This window comes from Oculina patagonica, chromosome 7 (assembly GCF_052425735.1).
Source record: "Oculina patagonica isolate OP01 chromosome 7, crgOcupat, whole genome shotgun sequence".
NCBI lineage: Eukaryota > Metazoa > Cnidaria > Anthozoa > Scleractinia > Oculinidae > Oculina > Oculina patagonica.
Window position 1 is genome coordinate 28,161,401 of NC_135764.1, and position 21,580 is coordinate 28,182,980.

The 21,580-nt window shown below is 38.8% G+C and overlaps 3 protein-coding genes across 5 annotated transcripts in view; 2 read left to right on the top strand and 1 right to left on the bottom strand.

The window, feature by feature from the left end:
* The window catches only part of LOC144660590 (P-selectin-like), a 179,468-nt gene that overhangs the window by 80,690 nt on the left and 77,198 nt on the right, over positions 1–21,580 (bottom strand). The gene's annotated exons all lie outside the window — the stretch shown is intronic.
* LOC144660582 (uncharacterized) lies at positions 336–9,544 on the top strand. 2 transcript variants are annotated; one of them, XM_078521235.1, is made up of 11 exons: positions 336–472; positions 997–1,057; positions 1,140–1,235; positions 1,873–1,932; positions 2,794–2,975; positions 3,505–5,440; positions 5,790–5,934; positions 6,200–6,296; positions 6,516–6,589; positions 7,647–7,760; positions 8,379–9,544. In XM_078521235.1, the coding sequence occupies exons 1-10, from the start codon at positions 369–371 to the stop codon at positions 7,739–7,741; spliced, it is 2,850 nt and encodes a 949-aa protein (XP_078377361.1). In that variant the 5' UTR covers positions 336–368; the 3' UTR covers positions 7,742–7,760; positions 8,379–9,544. The 2 variants fall into 2 exon arrangements, with proteins under 2 accessions (XP_078377361.1, XP_078377362.1); XM_078521236.1 differs by lacking the exon at positions 8,379–9,544 and adding an exon at positions 8,132–8,156.
* On the top strand, positions 11,236–15,810 carry LOC144660627 (uncharacterized). Its single transcript, XM_078521304.1, has 6 exons — positions 11,236–11,382; positions 11,989–12,049; positions 12,157–12,252; positions 12,901–12,960; positions 14,200–14,381; positions 15,122–15,810. The coding sequence occupies exons 1-6, from the start codon at positions 11,276–11,278 to the stop codon at positions 15,792–15,794; spliced, it is 1,179 nt and encodes a 392-aa protein (XP_078377430.1). The 5' UTR covers positions 11,236–11,275; the 3' UTR covers positions 15,795–15,810.

Here is a 21,580-nt window from a genome sequence, read left to right on the forward strand (position 1 = left end):
AAGAGGAAACATGGGAAGTGGGATTTGGGCAAATTTTCGCTGGAAAAATGGGATTTCGGTTACTGGGACTGGGAATCACAAACAAATATACAATAAGACTGGGACCTTTTGGACTGGGATTGTAATAGATTAAACGGGAAAATGATACAATGCAATGCAATGCAATGCAAAAATATTAATATAGCGCTTATCCATTTAAGCGCTGGGAAATGGGATGCCCAGCCCGGATTTCCATGTTCCGTCTTCAGGACAATCCAGGCAGCGCGCGCGCGATTAAATTAGAAGCAATTATCTTGGTTACATGACATCACAATGAAAGACAAGAAAAAGTTTTTCTGAAAGGTTTCGTTTTCAGTTGTCGGTTTATCATGGCGTCAATGCTCAGAAGTATCCGCCGGAAAAAGTCGAAGGCCCACGAGTTTCAGTTAACAACAACTGTAGCGTCGCTGACTATAGAATGTGTAAAGACCTGGTAAGTTGCGAAATGAAAGAGCGGGGTTTTGAACGTTTTCGCGAGTTCTCAAATACAACCATACAGAAAAAACAAAAGAGTCTGTAGCCGATATCTCATTTCACGTTTCTAATTGGCGAACAGTTTAAAAACCCTCCACCAAAGCTTACCAAATAAAATGTACTGGCAAGCAATTTATATCAGTAGTGAGTTAAGATGTAATTTTATTAATCACGATTTCTATAGTTTTGAATACATAAAAGCCGCGCGCGCAAATTTGCGCATTCATTTTACGATTGTGCGGCTAAATGCAAGAGTTTAAACATAACAGAGTGGTACTGAAACAGTTTTTCTGGAAAAAAAAATCGTCCAAACAACTTTTCGCGTTCTTTAATTTCGCGTTTTTTTGGGAAATCGCGACAATCGCGCAATAAAAGGCCCGCGAAAATAAGTACCAAAAAGGTAGTTATTCCAAACCACAAACGATGCAGGTACTTTATTTCCCATTATTTCACCGTTGTTCTTACCTAGTAGTTTGTTTACAGGCAGCCCACAAAACTAGTGATAGTTTGGAACAAAGAAAGCCCCAAACTTTCTAGCACCAAGGTAAGCTTGCTTTGTTTGAGCAGAACGAACATTGTATGTTGCATATCCGACACTAACTGAAATATTTGATCCTTGTTTTCAGCCGGTGCGCTGGCAGTCGGGAATTAAGAATCCTTCCCGCGGGATTCACGTCTGGCCAGAACCAGATCCCGTAAAAACCAAGTTAACTCTTGTGAAGGTAAATAATCACATGGGCGGTGGAGCAGGTGGGGGGGGGGGGGGGTGTGGGGTGACAGGGGGGCTGTTGTCGAAAATTTGGGGGGGGGGCAGCGCCCCCCACGTTTTGGTGCCGAAAATATCGCGAGCGCAGCGTAAAATTGGTTTATCAAGATATTCCGTCTCGTGAGTGAGCTCAAACATCTTCGAAACTTTCTTGGAAGTCTTCGGAAAACCTCGTTTATCTTCGGAAAAGTTCGAAAATGATCGAAAACGTTCGTATGGCCTTCGACCAACAATCGGAGAATCTTCGGAAATCTTCGGTCTAGAAAATGCTCAAAAACAAAACGTTGAATAGAACAGAAAAAAGTTGCTCCAAATATGAAAACATGGCGACTATTTTTGGGACAGTCTTAGCCCCCACGTTCCAAAACGCTCCGCCGCCACTGAATCATGAAGTTGCTTAGTTATGACGTTCAGTTCTGGTTGAAAGCGTTCCATGGAAGCTTATACTTGCTTATATTTCTGTTTTGTTTTTCGTTTTCAAATTTAACTGTTAAGTTGAATAAAACAATCCTTTTATGAAGAAGGTGTGTTAGAAAACCCAAGGAGGGTAACTACAGTACTTCACAATAATTAATACTTTTTAATACTTTTAGAATTCTGGAAAAAAACTTTTGCAATATCAGGAGAAGCCATGGACAATTTTGGTCCAGAACGTAAGTTGTTAATTTCAGCTGATCGGAAAAAAAGATACAGTGGGCCCTACCTCGTTCCCAGGTTCTCACATTCAACTATGAATCCATCTTTAGGGACGGACCATTATTTTCTTGGAAGGGGGGGGGGGGGATGAAAAATTTTCCTCTGCAAACTTTTTTTTTAGTTTATACACCTCTGCAAACATTTTTTTCGAAATTCTTACTATTTTTTGTTATACATATCGTTTTTGCAAACAATTTATTTTGTCTTTCCAGGTTCTGCAAACAATTTTTTTCAATATTTTTCATCCCCCCCTTCAAAAAGATAATGGTCCGTCCCTTAGTACCAGTTGGTATCTTTTAGGAATCACACAAGCTTGAGCCGCGCCTAGACTGATCTCTTTTATGGCTTCTTTTCAAAATTTACGATGAGTATTCCAACCCCCCTTTTAAATGGTTTCCCCTGTAACCGCTATAGCAATATCAGCAAAACATTTTTATGTTTGAAACAAATACTTTCCATGACTCCTCCTGTACTAAACTCGTTCCCAGGCCCTCTCCCCGCTCTCAAGAGCGAGAGAAGAGGCTCTTGGGGACGGGGAAAAAGAAACCCTGGGAACGAGGTTGCTCCTGTACTAGCTCAAAAAAAAAAAATAATTTGCTGTTTTTAATAAAATAGTAAAGTGGTTTTCACTAGTAAAGCTAAGCATGCTTTTTGAAATGGTTCTGGGACACAAAGTTTAAATTGTTAGGCTGTTCAAAAATCTGGTAAAATCCGTGACAAAGCCCTTTTAACCCTGAGAATGATTTGCAATTATTTTTAACTAAGGAAAGTTTAATTTCCGATTAATAATATTGTTTTTCTTGGTTTCACATGATTAGTTGTCTGCAAGTGGTCGCCGTAAGATCATTGCAACTGGCCACTTAGATATCGCTGACTACATAACTGAGGAGCCATCAACCCATGACATCACTGTTACTTTAAGGGCAGCAACCAAGAATGTCGTGACTGGTTCACTGGAATTCAGTCTTTCCTCTGTTCTGTTGGAAAATGGTATTCCTCGGTGAGTATTTTGTTTTTGGATTTGCCCCAATACCCAATTGCAACCGCATCCCCTAGCGTTCTGTGAATTAACAGCCCTTAAATGCGAAGGGGAGGGGTGGGGGTCCTCGGGATTTAAATTGAAAGGGTTGATCGAATGTGGGTAAAATGTAAGACCCCAAAAAATCCCTGGTGCTTGTAACAAAACCCAAAAGAATCCCTGCACCAAACCGTAACCCTCAAAAATACCATGCCGCTTTTCGGTCCTTTAATTTCCCAGAAAGGGCAATGATTAAACACACATAAAAGCATTGCAAATAAAACGCTTGTGTTCAGAAAACGCAGCCAAGGTACTATCATGCATAAGATTTAGAAAGCAATTTCTACTTTATTATAACTAGACTTTCTAGTTTTAAGATCGCGTTTTGCTGTCTTAAACATTAGCTATACTGTTTACATTTGTTCGTAGTGACTATAAATGTTTGTTTGAATTTTTCATTAATGCTCACTAGCTTGTTATGTGTACTGAAATCCGTTTTTCTCATTCATAGTCACAAGGACAAAGAAATATTGGACGAGATTCTGCAAGATGCTGTTAAGTCAAGAAAACAGTCCCTATTGAAAACAACCATTAGCAATGGCAGTGCAGCGCCGAAGACAGAGAAGAAGAACATAGCTCCAGCTCCACCACTCAGCTTCAAGACCCGTCCTGCACCTCCTCCGCGCCTCCCTGCTAAGACTCGTCCTGCGCCACCTCCACCCCTCCCTCGTAAGTCTCGTCCTGCTCCACCTCCACCGCTCCCAGTTAAGTCTCGTCCAGCTCCACCTCCACCCAAGCCTGCTTCGTCGCAGTCTACATCATCAAAACCACGCCCACCCCGACCTCCTCCACCAAGTCAACCAAAACAAGACGTCAAAGTGAAGAATACGTTAAAACATACGGAGGAAAAGGCTGCAAATGATGGCAAACGCCTCAGAGGGCTGAAGAGAAAGGTGAAATACCCTAAGGAACTTAACCCATTCGGGTCGTCTTCAGAAGACTCTCTTCCTTATAGTGTGCAAACATCAAAGTGTGGGCTTGGTCAGGAGCATGGAAACGAGCCGGAGGTGAAGTCGTCATCAGGCCGCCGCAAACGCAATCGGCGAAAGAAGAAAGAAGATAAGTATCCGAAGGAGTTTAATCCATTTGGCGAAGAATCTAGTGGTGACGAGGAAGGTTCTTTGTCATCTGAATCTGAGTCTCATCCTTGCAAGGAAAGGCCTGAGAAAGATTCTAAAGTGATTGACGGTCCTGGCACATGTAAGGATCTTGATGACCGTGATGGTAAAGGAAGAGAGACGAACAACGGCAATGTAATCGTTTCAAAGAATGATTCCAGTGTTACTGAACAGGGCGGTGCTGTCTTATTAGAAACATCACTCGTTCAGGACGAGCCTGCCTTAGAGAAGGCAAAACCCAATGTTCCTGTTAACACTATGAACGAATTAGAACAAGGTGATGGAGAAGAATTATCAAAACAAAAGGAGGGAATTGATGGTCACTGCAGCACGCCTGATGACGGTCCTGGCACGTGCAAGGATCGTGATGAGGGTGATGATAAAGATAAAGAGACCAACGACGGCGACGCTATCGTTGCAAAGAAAGATTCGAGTGATATTGAACAGGGCGGTGCTGTCTTATTAGAAACATCACTCGTTCAGGACGAGCCTTACGAATTAGAACAAGGTAGTGGAGAGGAATCTTCAAAACAAAAGAAGGGAATTGATGGTCACTGCATAACGCCCGATGACCTTGCCCTGAGTACGGAGCAACCTAATGAACTAGAAGAAGATAAGTCTTCAGAAAGAAAGGATAGGGATAGTGCTCTTTGCAGCGTTTCTGACGAGTGTGTCCAGCAGACTGCGAAGTCCTTTAGCCCTAGCGTTGTTAAAGGAGAATTAGAAGAAGATAACGGAGAGGAATCTTTAGAACGAAAGGAGGGAGGTGATGATCCCTGTAGCAATTCTGACGATCCTATTCTAAATGGGAAGAAACCCTCTGATCCGGTTGTTGGTATCAAAAAAGTAGAAGAACCCAAGGACGAGGAATCGTCACAAGAACAGGAGGGAGAAGATGGTCTCTGCAGCACCGCTGATGAGCCTGTTCTCAAGAGGGCCAAGCCTTATGTGCCGGTTATTCCTGTTGAAGAGTTACAAGGGGCAAAGTATGAGGAAGCGGCCAGACAACAGGAGGGAGATGATGTTCTCTGTAGCACCCTCGATGAGCCTGTTCTCAAGAGGGCCAAGACCTATGTGCCGGTTATTCCTGTTGACGAGTTGGAACCACAGGAAGAAGATAATGACCTCTGCAATACGCCTGGGAAGCCTGTTACGAAGAGGTCGAGACCCTATGTTGCTGTAGCTGTTGATGAAGAAAGAGTGGAAGATCAGGGCGAGAATTCAGAGGCGCCAGATCCCATCCAAGAGAAACAGCGTGAAAATGGAAAGGTATTTACTTATTAAGTAACGTCTGAAACAAAGAAAAATAAAGCCATTCTATTGGAATTCCAATTTCTGGAACCCCTAGCTTTCGAACCTCCCGATTACGTGAAGCAAAATCATTTCCTCTTCCACAGTCAAATTCCCTTCTTTGCCCTCGATTTCTCGCACTGCCTAGTTTTTACAAACCAATTCTAATTTTCCATAAAGGTTTGAAAACTGGGATTCCAGGCTGAACATATTCATGCATATCTCTCATCTGTGATATATCTATCTTTTGATATTTTACCCTTCGATTATCTTCCCTTGTTTTTGTTGTCCAAAAACCAACCTATTTCTTTGATTCCTTGCATTTCAGGCAGCTTCACTTGACAGCCAGCATTGTATAGAACTGTCTATGTACGCCCAGGAACAGATTGCTATTCTTTGCGAGGAAATTGCGTCTTTGGAAAAAGTGAGCATCAAGCTCGAAATGGAATTGCTGCAGGCAATGAAAACGAAAGGTCAGTTATATCTTTGCACGAGAAAGCAAGCGTGTGTTAAAATTAAAAGTATACCCTTTTTTCCGACTATGGTTGCAGAAATTTACAATTTAAGGTTATCATTGCTAGGCAGCCTACAGAAAAAATATTTTTTGATATACCGGGAAGTTGTATAAAACGCTACAATTGATCGCCATTTTGAGATTGTAAGTGCTTTTGTAACTTTACATAAAAACTTAACATGCAGTTAGTCAACCTTGTTTGCACGCCACGATTTTGTTTTCAGATTGTGAGGAAGAACTCGATGGTCTAACCCAAGACTGGCTCACTCTTACTAAGTACAGAGACGAACTCATTGAAAGGAAACAAGATCTAGAAATCCTGTAAGTTAAAAACAATGTGTCACGTTTTTGTTAAAGTTCCGATTTTGCATGTGTTAAATTATACTCCTTTAATATGGAATTGTGAAGCGTTTCACATTCTAATTGTAAATGGTTAAAAAGGCTCGAGCAGTATTAAAAGTTCACTTGAAAATTTGAGTATTGTGACTTAGCATTATTTTATAATAATTCTTTTTTTTATTATTATTTCTCTTACTGTAGCGATAAGCAAGGAAACTTTGACGACTGTTGCAAAATCATTCGAAAAGAACTAAGGTTCCTCCTTGAACTAGAAGGTAAAATATGCAGGGATATTATATTTTACATCTTATTTCACTGGTCCGCACAGACAATTTGTTTCACAATCACTTCTGATGTAAATTTTGTGTATTATATACCTTATTGCATGAAATTTTCGCGACACGTTAATTTCGCGATTTTGAGGTGCGCGTCATGATTTCACGACACTTTAATTTCGCTATTTTGCGAAAATTTTGTATTTTAAATCACGTTATTTTCACATTTTTGAGTAAAGCACAATTTACATTTCCTTAGCAATATTATTAAAATGCCCTTGAATAAATAAAACGCCTTCATCGAAGGAACAATAACGTCAAAACTAACAAAAACGCAAGGGCGGGACTAAATCTCGGCAATAGCAATATCTACATACAAAGCAGTTCTCACAATGTATACAAGTAGGTCATGCTTGTCAGTGAGTTATTTTTCTTCAGTCAATTGACGACAACATCCATTTATATTGAAAATTCCTCCCTTCAGTGGTACTAAACATATTCTTTCTTGATTATTGACGTACTGTGAGTCGCTTAATTTTCGCGTCGCTTTAATTTCGCGATTTTTTTGAAATCGCGAAATTCGCGAAATAAAAGTGTCGCGGAAATTTCATGTTATAAGGTATCTTCTTGGTGTATCTTGGAAAGAAACACTTTCTGTTAGTCTGTAAGTCCATAAATTTCACTTCCATATACCAACTCTTGACAATCAATAAGATAAAAATCTAACATCAATATCAGTGGAAAGTAATAGTTGCACATACGATAGCAGCTTGAATTTGGAAGATTTTTGCTTATAATATTTAATTTCAGTTCAAGCGTTTGTTTCAGCCATAGTTTAGAACTCCACTTGAAAAAGGGCGAGTAAACAAACCCGTGGAATTTGAAATTTGGGAGTTATGGCCACCTTTATATTCACCTCACTTTTCCCCGCCTGTTTATAACTTGTCCAAATGAATGTAACAGGCTTAAAAACGCATTAACAGGTGTTTTTTTTTTATATTTGGAGCGTTTTTTTTAATGATGTAGATACTAATTGTTTGTTGTTGTTTTTTTCCAGACTGGCGTAAAACGCACGAGAGCCGTGCTCATGAGCAAAAGTTATTAACTATTTTGCTGCAATTGGCAAACAAGAAGAATTCGATAGCCCACTGAACGGCATTAAAGTTTTAAGGTAGGTACACATTTTCTGAGGTAAAACAGTAATTGTTTTTTTTTTTTTCATGCCGTCTCAACAAGTGTTTTTCTTTGTGTTCGTCACGTTAATTCCCTTCATTTTGAAATGTTACCGCCTCTTTCGTTAATTTCCTTTATTGGGAAGTAATTTTTCCTTCAACTCGCGTTAATTTAAGTAGCTTTATTTACACAAGCGTCAATTTCCTTTAATAAGTCACTTGTCACTTGAGTGAAAACCATCTTTTGGATTTCAAAAAAAAAGATATGAGTTTGATTTTTTTCTGCTTCTGAAATTTGCAAAATTAATACCGCCACGCTGATTCATGTTTTTAATTTATGTCTAATGCATTCTCTTTCTTCTCATTTCAGATCCAGTTTAACTCTTACTTGTTTTTTAAACCTAGCTCTCTGATTCTCTATAATTGTTAATATTGTAAATAGTGGTTAACATGATGCAAAATTCATCATATATTTTCTCTAATGTTGAGTGTAAATAATGTGCAATGATACTCTTCCAGAAGAATAATTTTATGAAAACAAAATGTAAATAACTTTTCCTTATTTTTCGTAAAAAATTCTTTAATGAAAACACTTTCTTAAAATGTCTTACTTTCAGGGAATTTCAAATTTTGCCAAGTACTGTTTTTATAGAAATTCTATATGAGAAAAACCCATCCGAAAGCAGAATGCATTTATGTATTATAACTATTTCAGTCACTTATTTTTATCAAAAGTCTTTTTAACTAGAATTGGATCTTTTATGCCGATAGCAAAATCAAAAAAGGAAAAAAACCCGAAATAAATGGGATAACGTCACTGGTTTGAGTGAGATAGATGTAGTGGGATGTGACTTGACGTTATATTGCACGTGATCCAACCTGCTGGCTACGTTTTCATCCAATCAGATACGTGGATATAGAATCATTCTTGAATGAAAGTAACGCAAGCGTTCATGTAATCACTGCGCGTGACTGGTTACGTTAGTTTGTTGCTGTCTTAGCTTTCTAATTGTTTCTTTTTTGTGTGCTTGCATGTTAGCGATTAGGTATGCAATTCTAGGGCTTTTGCAATTTCATAGCTTGCGTTTTAGCACAGCTTTAGTAACGCTTTTTAAGCTCGCTCGTTTTCTTCTTGCTTGCTTTTTTTTAATTTAAGCGGCTAGAGTTTTGTAATTTAGACAATTTGCAATTCTATTGCTTTCAATTTTTAGCTTGCTTTTTGCAATTTTTAGCTATGCAATTCTAGGCCTTTTGCAATTTTATAGCTTGCGTTTTAGGACAGCTTTTGTAACGTTTTTTAAGCTTGCTCGGGTTTCTTTTTTGCTTGCTTTTTCAATTAAAGCGACTAGGCTTTTGTAATTTTAGACATTTTGCAATTCTATTGCTTGCAATTTTTAGCTTGCTTTTTACAATTTTTTAGCTTACTTGTTTGCGTGTTTATGCATTGTCTTAGTTCTTATAGGCTTTTGCAATTGTAGGTTTGTAATTTCACGGCTTGTTTTTGCATATTTAGCGATTGTAGAGCTTTTTTTTTGCAATTTTAGGAGTTGTTTTTTAGAATTTTTTTGTTTTCTTTTTGCAATTTGCATAACAACGAGACAAACGGAGACAGTCATGCAAAGTGGTTGCCTCTGAACGCATGCGTCACTTTTGTTCACGAGTGAATTAATATCAGCGTTGATGATTGGACGAATTCAATGACAGACAGGTTGGGACACAGGCAGTATGACGTCATTGCACATTTTACAACACTTTCTCACAAGACATGTGACGTTATTCTACCTTATGGAAAAGTAATTTAATTAACCTTTTCTCGTGTTTAATTCTTTTCGAAGTGAGTTGTTCAATTATGATCATTTTTTTTCTTTAACTTGTAAAAGCGAAATTTATAGTTTCTACAATTGCATCAACGGAAATGTCATTACTATGCACTCTAAGGGTTCTTTAAAGAAAAAAAAGTAATGTAAAAGAGAAAAATACCTTTGTTTCCTACAACAGAAATTGTAAATAAAGCATTTTTTAATACAACGTATGAAATGGTGGTCTTTTTGATGATATTTGCATTATATATAGAATGTCTCTCAAATGCGAAAAAAGTTCTCAGCCAGCAGAAATTGATGAACATGTCGTTAAGTCTGCTCAAACCGGCCCTTGATCTAGGAAAAGAAACCTTGCTTTGGCCTGCTGATTAAGAATCTGATGTGGGACACTTCGTCATGTTCTTTGGCAAGACGGCTTTACACAGTTTCCACATTATCCTCATCCACTCAGATGTATTTATGGGTAAAGATGGATTTGTTACCGGGGAGACCATGAGTAGGACTAGCATCCAATCCGGGGGGGAATAGAGAAAATACCAGTCGCTTCATGCTTACGAAGTTTGAGCATAGTTAAACTATCTACTATGGTTTGAATTAAATTCAATTTGACGTGACACTTGGCTCGAACGCAGACTTTTCTTTGATCATATAGTCCGGGTGAGAGTAGCTCTAAATAAAACTGTTGTTGGTGACTGACGATCGACAACCCGATAGATGCAATTGTATTAATCTGGTCCGTTGATTCAAATTGGCCCCAAAGGAGAATTTTCCGTGATAAAAATTCAGCGCGACGAGCGATGAATTCGATGTATATTTGACCGCGCGATAGCAACGAAATTCCGTTTCGTCTTCCTCAACACGAACAATCGTTTGGGGAGTGTAAGAGAAACACTAATCAATGTCTGCCGTTGGCTGAATAGCCACTTCCAGGCGTCCAGTCGGCGAAAAACGGCAGGAAAATTAGGGGAGGATGTTGGAAGTGCTCTGCTCTTCGGCTTCGCGCGTCCAGCCGCTGCGGCCACCCGACGCCTTAAACAGCAGGATGGTGACCGCCGCACTAGGGGCATTGACCAGTGACTGATGTAAGCTCCGGGATGCGGAGACAGAGGAGAGACGGGGGGTGGTCGTCGTGACGGAGACGGCGGCCGGGGGGAGACGACACGGAGCAACCCCCACAGGAACCCCCCACCCACCGAAGCCACAAGCACCGCCCCCGGAATGAGAGACAGATGAAGCCGCAGATGGTGGAGGGGTGACGCCGCGGCGCGGCCGCCGACCACGCCGGCTGCCCCCCTTATGTTGAGGGGGAGAGAGAAGGGAGGGAAGGAAAAGACGGAAGGAGCCGAACGAAACAAGGGAAAATCAGACCTTATAAGAAACTAGTTCAAATTTCTCCATTTAAGCTTGTTTGCCCCCTCAGAAGTCACGTACCTAATTTGCATTATAAAACAAAAACAAACTTGGCGGCTATCGTGAACAAGGCCTATTAAATCCTGTTATTTTTTTGTATCGCATTCGAGGGAAGGCCCGCGGCTCTCTATGCCGTACGAGCGCAACGGATGATCAGAATCCAGGCAACAAGCTTGCGCGCGCGAGCGCGTTCGTATTCGAAGCAGTTATCATGGTAACGTGACATCACAATGAAGGAAAAAAAAAACTCAGAGTTTTTCTGAAAGATTTCATCTTCTGAAGTCATGGCTTCATTGCTAAAAAATGTCCGCCGGAAAAAAGCGAAGGTCGACGAATTTCAAATTACGACGTCAGCGTCAGCGCTAACACTTGAATGTGTGAAAGAAAAATGGTAAGTTTCAAGATACCTCTAATTGAAAAATGAATTTCAATCTTTTCGCAAGTTTCAAGTCCCGCATCAAAAGAAACATTTTTTTTTACATAAGTCTTGGATTATTTCATCAAACTAAAGGGATTCAACAACAAAAATAGCAGCTTTGGCAGGGTAGACTTGACGGAAAGTTTTTCGAAGTTTTTTCAACGAAATTGGAAAGCTAAAAGTTATGCGACCGCTCTGAGATCTCCCCATAAATATCATCACATGGTGGGATTATAATTGAAATCAATAACAAGTCCACGGTAAAAATATGGATAAATGACTCTACACTGCAATTAAGGTTGGCGAAAGCTAACCGTCAATGTTATTCATGATTTTTTGTCATTTTCTTTTCTATGTTTTCGCCCTGGTTTTCGCCCATTTTCCCCTTTCTCCGCCTTCTCCGCCGAACAAAAAGAACTACTGCTGGGAGGGGTCGGAGAGTCTTATTTTACAACTCGTTACAAGGCCTAGCAGAGGTCAATATACAAAATGGCGATTGTAGATATTCCAAACTCAGAACCGTTGCAAGTTTATCCTTTTGTTATAACCATTTTTCTAACCTTATTGTTTGTTCGCTAGGCACCCGAACAGCCTTTCTATCGTTTGGGATAAATCAAACCCCAAACATTCCAGTACAAAGGTAAGCTTGCTTTGTATTTGTCCTACAAAAAGTCTCTCGAAATTTCCTACGTATACGTAAAACAGTATAAAACTTGCATGTTCGTTAACATTGTTATTTTTTTTCAGCCGGTTCCCTGGCAGCCAGGATTTAAGAATCCTTACAGGGGTATACATGTCTGGCCAGAACCAGATCCACAGAAAGCAAAATTAACTCTGCTCAAGGTAATTAGATCAAGAAGAAAATAACTTTAAAGCTAACTGCAATATGGTAAACGTGATGAATATAATTTGACTTGACTTAGGATCGGTTTATTGGCTCGAAAACAGCTGCAAGACTTAAACCAGGACTTGCTAGAAATTTACTGGCCTGAATGTCAATTTTGGTTTGATTAACAGGGGCACCCAAGGATTTTTTGTTAAATTTTTTTGGGTTTTTTTTTTTGTTTTTTTTTTTTTTTTCTCTTTTTTTTTTATTTATAAAATTTTTTTTTTTTTTTTTTTTTTTTTTATTTGCCCTTTTTTTTTTTTTTCTTTTGTTTTTGAGAAATACGAAAAAAAAAAAAAATTTTTTGAAAAAAATTTTTTTAAAATTTTTTTTTTTTTTTTTTTTTTTTGGGGCCCCGCTTAAGTCTTTGTCAGTTCGATTAACGAGTTTTTTATGCCTAGTATAAAGCTTAAGTTATATTTTCTCAGTTGTTGTCGAGTTTCAAATTGTGTAGTGGAATGGAGAATTAAACGAATCAATCCATTGTTATAAAAGAAGTTTGTCAGAACCAACTAAAGCTTATGGCTGCTATTAAAAACAATTATTAAATACAGAAACCCTCCTCATATGTTATTTTACAATTGGACATATTTTTGTATTTTTAGAACTCTAAAGACGAGTTACTGTGTTATCAAGAAAGGCCATGGAAGATACTAGTACAGAATGTGAGTTGTCTTTTTAGTGTTAAATTAAGAATGTTGGGTCTGACATAATGGCCGGACAATTTTTTGATCATAACTGATTTTACGGCAATGATGAATGAAAAGTCCCTTCTTCTAATCGTGACTAAATCTCACTTAAGTTGTGTTCGGCTTTTGCATTAGTCACTATATTAACAAGATTGCTGATTGCTCTCAGATTGTTAGAAGTCGAATGTTATAACCTCTATCTTTCAAATGAAATGAAGCCTCATAACCCCTTCACTTAAATAAGAGGGTCTGAATGGGGGTACTTCGATAACACTAAACACTTAATTTTTTGGCTCTCTAACATCAAACAGTTAAATTTTAGACATTTTAACGCTAACAGTAAAAAATTCACTGTAACAGTAAATTTTATCCAGAAAGAAATAAAAACGGCTCCAAAACGCGATATTATTTAGTTTAGTATAGCACGAAGTTCCAGCCATTATTCGGACGATGACCGATCATTTCGGAAGATTTCCGAATACTACCGAAGATTCCCGAAGACTACCGAAGATGACCGAAGACTGCCAAAGTTTTTCGACTGGAGGTCACCTAGCACAGGCTCAAAGTTGATGAGTAATTTATTACAAATTTTCGAGAGCAGATAAGAATTTACAATGCTAAAAGACTATGAAATTTTCACAAAAGGGCCCTCCAAACACTTAGCAGTATTTTCTCCGGAAACAGTAAACATTAGAATATTGGCCAATTTAACGGCAAACACCTAAAAATTCTGGGGAAATAACGCTTAACACTAAACCCCATTCCGACCCTCAAATAAGGTTCTTAAGCATAGAATCCTTTCTCCTACGTTGGGGCCTTCTAGGGGGTCTCAAGCCGAGAACAATGAAACACTGGCATAAAATAGCTAGGATTAAGGGGAAAAAATGAAAATAAAGCTAGAAAAACTGGAAAAAAAAGCTGTGTTTCTGATATTTTAGGGAACAGGGATCACAGAAATTGATTAATTTATACCAGCACTTTAGGGAACAAGGAAACACAAGAAAAAAAAGAAGGAAGGGAGCATAGAACCCCCCCCCCCCCCCCCCCACTCTGGCGCCCCTTCCAATCCCCCACCGGGAAGTCCTCAAACTTGAGGAAACTGATTTTGTTGCCAGAACTTTAACCCACCTCTTGTTAGATTAGTTTTAAATAATCTGTCAGATATAGTTCGACTTGATAGATTTTATTTACTTGAAGATTTCAAATCCCCTGCAGGTTTCTCCTAGTGGTCGCCGCAAGGTGATCGCTGCTGGCAATATCGATATTGCAGATTATATAACTGAAGAGCCAAGAAGTTATGATATAACTGTTACTTTGAAACCAATGACAAAAAACGTTGTGTCGGGTTCTTTGGAGTTCACTCTGTCATCTGTTATGTTGGAGGATGGACTTCCTCGGTGAGATATTTGATTTACATGATTGAGTGATTAAAATCACTTATAAGATTTAGCTTTAAGTAAATTATATATTACAGTAAACAAAATAATGTTCTTTTACTGATGTATACTGACATTTATGAATAACTTTGGGGCCAGTAATTTTTTTTCTACCCCAAGGAAATAAAGGAGATGGGTGAAAAATGGGTTTTAGGATTGTCTTTCTTAAAGTAGCTATATGCCACAATATTTTTTAAGTCATTTTGATTACTGATATACATACAAATTTACTCTTAAATTGATTGTAGCCTCCAAAACATCAACGATGATTTTTAAAATGTTACACAGAACTCTTGAAGAAATAAGAATGAGTTGATTTGTTATTTTTTCAGTCAGTCAGTCAGTCAGTCAGTCAGTCAGTCAGTCAGTCAGTCAGTCAGTCAGTCAGTCAGTCAGTCAGTCAGTCAGTCAATGTCATTGTTAGTTAGTCAGTTTACAGTCATTTCATTCTTTTTTCTCAGTCATAATTTTTCTAACAGACCAAACGTTTGGAGGTAGGACAATAATAGTCAATATACTGTTAATAGTCACTCACTCACTCACTTACTCCACACACACACTCACTTATAAACGGCAGTACGGGTGAGCCAGTCGGCTTGTCAGACATCAGTTCACTTATATAATTATTTAACTTATTAAGTCACTCACTCGCTTGATCAGTCGCTTATAATTTCTTCTCAAATCTTTTGTTTTAATTACAGTCGCACAGACAAGGAGATTTTCGACGAGTTTATGAAAGATGCCATGGAGTGGAAGAAATCACAACAAAAAGCAAACAAAAACCGAGATCGTGAGGAAGGTTCAAAGAGCAGCGCAAAGAAGTCCTCTGGAAACAAGGCTCCAGTGTCAGACACTTCAGCTGAAGAGAGGAGAAATGACAAATCACAATCTGGAGCAGATAACAAACTTAATGTTCCTCAGGAGGCTGCCTTCTGTAGCGACAACAATAAAGAGCCAATGGAGATCAAAAGAAAAGCTTCTTCTCCAACTTCTTCTGCTAAGTTGAGTTCTCCTCCACCTCTGCCACGCCTGACTGTACCCTCTCCACCAACTCAGCAGCCAGCGGTTGCTTCTGATGGTCACCTTAAATGTGATGTCAAAGAAGTAAAAAGCGAGAAGAGTTGTTTGTCTCCAAAAGCCTCACCTCCCTCTATGGAGAAAAGTCAGGAGCCTGGTAACCAGGGTGATATTATATCGTCACCAAGCCGTCGCAAACGCAATCGGCGAAAGAAGAAAGCTTGTAAGAGTCCAAAATGGTTAAACCCTTTTAGTAAAAAATATAATGACGAGCAAGGTTCCTTGTTATCTGAATCTGAGTCTGATCCTTGCAAGGAAAGTCCCAAGAAAGGTTGTCAAGCAAATGCAAGAATTTGATAAGGGTGATGGTAAAGAAAAGTGGATTAACAAAGGGACACCATCGTTCCAAAGAACGATTCCAGTAATGTTGTGGAAGGCGGTGCTGTGGCCAATAGCGAGGAATTATGGACACAAGAGAAGGGAAGTGATGTTCTCTGTAGCACACCTGTTAAGTCTGTCCTAAAGAGGGCAAAGCCACATGTCGCTGTAACTGTTGGAGAATACGAGAAAGATAAGGGCGAGGAATCGGATGGTTACCGCAGCAGCCCCCGGCTGGGAACTTTTCCTTCTAATGGTTCCACCCTTGACGAGGCGCGCCCTATCCCACCGGTGGATGCTTCTCGTTTTGAAAAGGAGACGCCCTTAAATCAAGAGGTAGGTACTCCGTGTAATCCTGTGGCTTACTCTTAAGTGAGAAGAGCTCAAAACTAAATTCCCGTCCGGATACCGCGATAAGAATTAATTTTTTCTGTCGGGCAAGTAGATGTTCATGCCTATTAACTCCTGGTGGGCAAGTTTCCAGGCAAACAGTCTGCCAACAAAACCTTAACAGTTTAAAATGCGCATGTCAAACAAACGGCCAAGGACCTATCTGCTCCTAAGGTAAGCAAGTTATAGAATTTTAAAGTTCTTAGTGCAAACCGACTGTTTCTGGAGAGATCTAGTTATACGCCCCGGATTGAAACAAGAGAAGCAAGTTTGCTATTGTTTTAGTTGCTCTTATTGAATAGGCTTTGTTCATATTTTTAAACAATACCATTGTCAAAATGTTATATTTTACTCTGTCTTTTTAGCTTGACGTGATTAATATCTAAATTGACCCAAGCAATTTCTTTTAATTTCTTTACATTACAGGCAGCTTCAGTTGTCGGCCAGAATTTTCCAGAACTCTCTCAGTACGCCAAAGAACAGATTTATCTTCTCAAAGAAGAAATAGTGTGTTTGGAGAGAGTGAGCGTCAAACTGGAAACTGAGATGCAACAAGCGATGCAAACGAAAGGTTAGTACTTTTACTGACAATTGTCAAGCTTGTGGGAGTGTGATAAAAATTACTCAAGACATTAAAAAAATCAATGGGAAATGGTGAGACGTGAGGAAATGAGACACTGCGTGCAGAATAATCGCTGAATTATAAACGTGTTTGTCCGCTTAGTATTCTAAGCGGACACCTTCCTGTTCATTTATGGAGCGACAATGTTCGACACGCTTCCTTCGCGGTCACCAGTAGGATAGTAACATCCGTTCATGGATATGGGTTGGAGTACGGTGGGGTTTGAGAAAAGTAGCCTCTTTGAAATGCAGTAAGTCATTGTATTTGTTGATTTTTTTTTTAGATTGCGAGGAAGAACTCAATGGTCTAACCCAAGACTGGCTCACCGTTTCTAAACACAGAAGTGAAGTTGTTGAAAGGAAGCAAGATCTTGAAATCCTGTAAGCAAAAATAATCTTCTCCTTCTCTGTAGATATTGTTGTTGAATTTACACGTTTTTGTTTAATTCAGTTATCACGCTCCTTTTCAACTAATTTCTGTTATATTCCAGTTGTTTGTTACTTAATAATTAGTAAAAAAGACGATCTTCAATTTAAATTGCTACATAATTATTTTTTTTTTAACGTTGCGAGCTCCAGTTTCATACATTCAGTATGATAATTCGATTGTTTTCCTATTTCTCTTTCTCTAGTGATAAGCAAAAGAACTTTGCTGTATGTTGCTGTATTATTCGGAATGAACTCAAGTATCTCCTTGAAGTTGAAGGTAAGATAAGCAGAGCTTGTGAGATGGGCATTCTCAAAAAAACCCAACTACTCTCCATTCCCCCTTACATTTGTTCTTTTTACCGAGCTCCTAGAACAGACTCGTAGAATCCGCAACAAATGCGCATTGGTCTACGTTTTCTCTTGAAGCATTACTAGTAACGTGGTTATAAATGTTTTGTCTTTGTTTTTCTTTCAGGCTGGCGCAAAACTTTTAATCACAGATCTGTCGAAGAAAAGACTTCTTACCATTCTCGTTTTATTTGTCAGTAAACAAAATTCAATCGCCCGACTGGATTAAAACTTTAAGGTAAGCGTCTCTAAGCGCAAAGTACGAAACATTTTAATTCACATATTACTGCTATAACAGTTTGTTTCGACCTGGTCCACTGGACAAAAATCCCGAGCATCCGATGGGAGACGATCCTCGTGACGTTCGCAGTTTGGGGGAAGTTTGATCCGGCAAAGAGTATATGCGTTACCCTAGAGCCTAAAACCTCCCTTTTAGGTTGCATGACTCTCATAAATAGATGGAGTTTCGTACTCAAAAAGAGTCACAATGGGTCACAATGGGTGCAGGAGAGGAAGTAACAGAGGGTTTTTTATGGGTTCTCAGTGACAGATTATCAGCCTCAAAGAATTCCTAAGCTGTTCTTAGATTTGTATATTAGATACTACCAAAGAGCTAGATTTTTATAAATTACTTTCTTTGATTTTAATTAAATCAATATTGGCTAGTTTGACTGTGTTTTTCTATTCTTGGGGGGGTCTCTTGTTTAATGGGGTGTTTACTGTACCGTAGGCTGATTTAGTTTATTATGTCTAATGTATTTTTTTTTATCTCCCCTCAGATCCAGTTCAACTGTTACCGGTTAAAACCTGTCTGATGCGAAAACGATATTCTGGTGAAATATTAATGGATACATACTTTTGTAAAAACTTATAACTGTAAATATTGTAAATAGTTGTAAATATAATGCAAGATTCATTATATATTTTCTTTAAGGATCAGTGTAAATAGTGTTCAGGGAAAGTCTTCCAGAAGAATAATTTCTGAAAAACAGTGTAAATAACTTTACTTTTTATTCTATGAGAAAAAATTCTCAAGATACTTTCTAAAAAGTTCTTACTTTCAGTGCATTTTTAAATTTTGCCGAGTACTCTTTTTTTTTATAGAAACTTTGTATTACTGAGTTAAGATACAACTACAAAATCCCGACAGAAAAGTGTTTTTTATATATATATCATTCTAGTCACATATTTTTGTGAAAACTCTTTTAAAACTTGAACTTTTCTGGGCTGGAACCTTCATTTATTTGAAAAAAAAATCATTAATAGTAAGTACTTGTTATGTCCTATGAAAGCAAAGATAACAAAAACAAGCAAAAAAAGCAAAAAAAAAAAAAAAGAAAAAGAAATAGGATTACGTCACTGGTTTGGGTGAGATTAATGTAGTGAGATGTAACATGACGTCATACTGCACATGTCCCAAGCTGCTGGCTATGTTTTTATCCAATTAGATGCGCGGATATAGAATCATTATTGAATGAAAGTAACGCAAGCGTTCATGTTACCACTGCGCATGACTGGTTACGTTTGTTTTGTTGCTGTTTTAGCTTTTTAATTGTTTCTTTTTTGGGTGCTTGCAGGTTAGCGACTAGGTATGCAATTCTAGGCCTTTTGCAATTTTTAATAGCTTGCGTTTTAGCACAGCTTTTTTGTTTTGCTTTTAGTAACTTTTTTAAAGTTTGCTCGTTTTTTATATATATTTTTTTGCATTTTTTTTTTAATTTAAGCGGCTAGAGGATTTTGCAATTTTAGACATTTTGCAATTTTGCGTAGCTTGCTTTTTACAATTTTTAGCTTGCTTGTTAGTGTGCTATTGCATTTTCTTAGTTCTTATAGGCTTTTTCAGTTGTAGGGTTTTGTAATTTAACGGCTTGTGTTTGCATATTTGGGGATTGTAGGCTTGCGTTTTGCAATCTTTAGGAGTTGTTTTTTAGAATTTTTAGCTTCTTTTTTGAAATTTGCATAGCAGCAAGACAAACGGAGAGAGTCATTCAAAGTGGTTGCATCTGGACGCTTGCGTCACTTTTGTTCACTAGTGAATCAATATCAGCGTTGATGATTGGACAAATTCAATGACAGACAGGTTGGGACGCAGCCAGGATGACGTCATTACACATCTAACAACACTTTCTCTCAAGACATGTGACGTATTAAAAATTCCACGATTAATAAAAAGTAATTCTATACGCATCAAGGAAGGAAAAATACTGTAAACTAGAAAGAATTTTTCTCTACTGCTACAGAAAATGTAAATAAAATTTATTAATAACATTGTATGTGATGGCCGTCCTTTTAAAGTGATGTGTATTAAGATATAAAAGAAAAAAAGGTCTTTAGGATGGGAAGATATTTCTACGCAGTGGTATTGAAAACACAGACTTTGGTTACATGATTTGAACACAATCCTCCAACATTCCCCGTTATTACGCCCCGGATAATCTTGTAACCTGTAGGCCCGTAGGGAGGGGTTGTGCGACGGGTGCGTTCGCCCCCGCCCCCACCCCCACGAGCCTTGGAAGTCCGCTCAGTGAAAAAAAAAAACATCAAAATGAATAAAGGAGAATAGTATTTCTATACTATTGTATACTTTGACTATTTACATTAAATGTGGCCCTTTGGATTCAAGGTCCACCATATGTAGATTCGTGTGGTATATTTTGAAACAAGCTCTGTGATTCTAGGTTAATTTCAACGATACATTCTACCATATGTCTTTCATTGTCGAACCGTTTGAAGTGCTATTTATGTTCTCAAGTGTTACCTAAAAGAGAGGAGACTGGGTACTTGTTAGGCTCGGAACACGGTGCTCAGTATTGAAATGTAGTTTCTCGAAGAATCCGTAATAAAATGGGCCGAAGAGAACAAAACGAGAAAAAGAGAAAGGCGGCAGTTAGATCATGTCAATTCGTGGACAATTTTGTCCGTAAAATGCCACGGAAGAAAGTGATTTCGCTGGGAGCTGTTCTGTTTTTTTAAAAAGAATAAGTTTTGAATTTGAAAATGCACCAGTATTATTGTAGTTGTTACGTTACCTTTTACCTGCCTTGCTTCCTAACAAACTGTCTTTTTAACGCACGAAATGCTGTCTCAGATAACCTATTTTTTTTTTCAAAATTTTCCGGGTGAGGTTACCCCCCCCCCCCCCCCCCCCTTGCGCAAAAGAGAAGTGCTCTGGGGTCGAGAATGGCAAAATCCTGGTTACGAGCCTGAACCTATAATCGTCTAATCGTGTAACTATGTAGTTCGTGTACTAAAGGGGGAGGGGGGGGGGGGGGGGGTAGCTTAATGGTTTGCGCGCTGGATTCCAGATCGAGATCAAGCAGTCCGGGTTCGACCCCTGGCAAGTAACACTGCGTTGTGTTCTTGGGCAAGAGTGCCTCTCTCCAAACGGGAAATTTACTACTTGGGGTAGTGTTTCCATCCAGGGGGAGTAGAAATAGTACTAGTGGCTTTGTGCTACTGAAATTGGGATAAGACTCCAGCCTGATGGGCTACTTGGCTCGAACGCAGACGTCGACACGTGAACCTGGTTCACACGTGCGACGCAAACGGAAACGTAAGAGACGTTCACACGTAGAACGCAAACGCAAGGGCGTAAGATACGCAGGCGCTGTTGAGGTCGTTTTGCATGATGGCAGACAAGTCACGCCTCAGGACTGACTTGCGGTTAGTTTTTATAATAGGGTAAGGATTCCAAGCCAAAAAACAAATACTCGGCCAGGCCATTATCTCCAATTCATACTTCGTGCATGAAAAAAATAAGAATTCTCACTACATAAACTGAGTGCAGAATGGTCACTGCAGTCAACTTTCACTTGCTTGCTTTGCCCCAGTTTACACCGTGTGAAATGAAAACGTAAGGACAAGGAAATGATTTTTTTTTTCATTCTTCGCGTCGGCGCTTGTATGACATTGAACTAGTTCACACGTATTTTCCCTTGCGTTTGTTTCGCAAGTGTGAACCAGATCAAAATTTCTGC

Bases quoted from the DNA above. Each gene is read 5' to 3' on its own strand.
- LOC144660582 (XM_078521235.1), top strand. From the start codon at position 369: ATGGCGTCAATGCTCAGAAGTATCCGCCGGAAAAAGTCGAAGGCCCAC. The intron at 2,976-3,504 runs GTGAGTATTTTG...TCTCATTCATAG, and splicing joins TTGGAAAATGGTATTCCTCG to TCACAAGGACAAAGAAATAT. The intron at 6,590-7,646 runs GTAAAATATGCA...GTTTTTTTCCAG, and splicing joins GTTCCTCCTTGAACTAGAAG to ACTGGCGTAAAACGCACGAG.
- LOC144660627 (XM_078521304.1), top strand. From the start codon at position 11,276: ATGGCTTCATTGCTAAAAAATGTCCGCCGGAAAAAAGCGAAGGTCGAC. The intron at 12,050-12,156 runs GTAAGCTTGCTT...ATTTTTTTTCAG, and splicing joins CCAAACATTCCAGTACAAAG to CCGGTTCCCTGGCAGCCAGG. The intron at 14,382-15,121 runs GTGAGATATTTG...TTTTAATTACAG, and splicing joins TTGGAGGATGGACTTCCTCG to TCGCACAGACAAGGAGATTT.